This window comes from Rhinoraja longicauda, chromosome 38, assembly GCF_053455715.1.
Source record: "Rhinoraja longicauda isolate Sanriku21f chromosome 38, sRhiLon1.1, whole genome shotgun sequence".
Taxonomy (NCBI): domain Eukaryota; kingdom Metazoa; phylum Chordata; class Chondrichthyes; order Rajiformes; family Arhynchobatidae; genus Rhinoraja; species Rhinoraja longicauda.
Window position 1 is genome coordinate 8,672,781 of NC_135990.1, and position 2,500 is coordinate 8,675,280.

Genomic DNA, 2,500 nt, shown 5'->3' on the forward strand with positions numbered 1-2,500 from the left:
CTATATAAAACATCTTGTCTTACCGCTTTTTGTTGAAGAAGTAGAGTGTTAATACGAGGCCAATGACCATCAGTAGCAGGGCGATTGGCAAGGCGATGATTAGCTGCATCAAGTTGTCAGGCCCAGGCGCTGTGGAGACAGATCGAAGACAGAGAGGTCAGCGCTTTGAAGTTCATCGCAGCTTGAGCTGAGATAAACAAACGTAGACACACAATGCTGGAGTAAATCAGCGGGGACAGGCAGCATCTCTGGAGAGAAGGAATGGGTGACGTTTCGGGGTCGAGATCCTTCTTCAGACTTTCCATCGACTCCAACCACACCTCACGCCGCCTTCGTTCTCGGCCCCCCCCCCCCCCCCATACGTTCTCTCCCCCTCCCCCTTGGTTCCCAGCGTCCCCCCCTCCCCCATCGTTCCCAGCACCCCCTCTCCCCTTCGTTCCCGGCGGCCTCCATTTTAGTACATCAAGACTCCTTGCCTCCTCTTTCACCCACCGTTCAACCTCCACTCTAACTGCATCTGACCCACCAACACTGACCGGGCAGGAGAGGAATTACGATCACTACATTGATTACTACACAGGTGCCCCTTGACTTACGATGGGGGATACGTTCCGATAAACCCATCGTAAATAGAAAATATCGTAAGTGGAAAAATGCATTTAATACACCTAACCTACCAACATCACAGCCACCTAACCTACCCAACATTATAGCCTAGCCTAACTTAGACGTGCTCAGAACACTTACATTAGCCGACAGTTGGGCAAAATCATCTAACACAAAGCCTATTGTATAATCAAGTGTTGAATATCCCATGTAATTTATTGAATTACTGTACTGAAAGTGAGAAGCAGAATGTTTACACGCGCGATGGCGTGGCTGACTGGGAGCTGCGGCTCGCTGCCGTTGCCCGGCATCACGAAGAGAGCATCGTACCACGTATCGCTAGCCCGCGAAAAGATCAACATTCAAAACTCAAAGCGCGGGTTTCTGCTGAATGTGAATCGCATTTGCACCATCGTAAAGTCGAAGCATCGTACGTCGGGGAGCGTCTATATATGTCTAGTCTGAGTTATGCCCTACTCCCACACACCACTTACTTTGATGTTTTTAACCCGAACATTCTTGGCACTGCTTTTTAAGGAAGGGGCCCTTTTCCGAATCTAAAGATCATCTCTGGGCTGTTCACGTTTCCGCGTCAAAGCTGGTCGGAGTTCGGATGTCGGGGGGGGGGGGTCAGAGCCCCGAGGTCAGAGGTCGGAGTCCCGAGGTCAGAGGTCCCCAGGTAGCATAGCGGGGCCACAGAGGACAAAGTGGGGATCTGGAGTGGAAGGCTGCTGACAACCAAAGATACCAAGATGGACCACTCCGTCGAAATCGCCTATACTGAAGTGTAGTACGCAAAGGAGCGTGACGTCCGCCATTTTAGTAAGCAAAACCCGCCGTTCGCTCTGCCTCTCGCGGTGTAATCAGTGTTTTGGGGGAACAGTATGTGTGATGATACCATTAAAATGCAGAATAAAACTCATCTATCAACTCACAGATTTTTGTTATTTTTCTTGTTAAATGTTTCTGCAAGTTTCTGCCTACTAAAATGGCCACCGTGACGTACTACGGATTTTAGGGTCGAGTGGTCTATCTTGCTCCTCTAGTATCTTTGCTGACAAGCAAGGGGAGGGGGGTGGGTGGGGGGGGGGGGAGGAAACCATTGGGGCCAAAAAAAGAGTACTGTGTACCTCTGTGGGCGCCGTTTACACGGCCTGGGTACAGAACACAAGGCCTCTCTCTCACTGTGACTGGTCACGGGTGACAATAAGGTATCGTGTCTCGTCCAAAGGCTGCCTATCCTCCTCGCCCCCCGGGGCTGGGTGAAGCAGAGGGGATGGCTCTGGAGCTCTGCGCTCTCCCTCAATCCCCACCCCCCCCCACCCCCCAGCTCGATGACAGTGTAACCTGATGTGGTGAGAGGCCGGCAGAGTTTACTGGGCTCCTGGCCAAGCCACAACGCAGGCAGTAACCACAACAAACCCCGGGCCTACGGCACGTGGGAGAACAGTAAACTATCTGAGATGGACACAAAAATGCTGGAGTAACTCAGGGGCAGGGGCAGGCAGCGTCCCCGGAGAGAAGGAATGGGTGACGTTTCGGGTCGAGACCCTTTGAGTTTCTCGTAGTCACAGGTGATTGAGGGACGCGGGAGGGGTATAATTAGTGGGTCAGAGGCGCATTGCTGACTTAACTACTGCATGGCCTCTGTTGGCCCAGGCAAGACTGTGGAACCAAGGCTGCAGGGGAAATCAGTCACCCATTCCTGAAGAGAGGGCTTGACCCGAAACGTCACCTTCCTCACCCTGATTGCTGCCTGCCCCACTGAGTCACTCCAGCATTTTGTGTCTGGGTATCTTCGATTTAAACGAGCAAATCTGCAGCTCCTTCCGGCATACCGAGCAAACAATCTGGCCACTGTGAGCCCACAGAGAGTAACTGGAGTAGGCCGTTC

At 52.3% G+C, this 2,500-nt stretch overlaps 1 protein-coding gene across 1 annotated transcript in view; it reads right to left on the bottom strand.

Annotated features, from left to right (window-relative positions):
* Positions 1 to 2,500, bottom strand: part of LOC144610868 (insulin-like growth factor 1 receptor) — a 75,742-nt gene that overhangs the window by 15,838 nt on the left and 57,404 nt on the right. Inside the window, 1 exon segment of the mRNA XM_078429837.1 lies at positions 24 to 129. Coding sequence (XP_078285963.1) covers positions 24 to 129 — 106 coding nt within the window.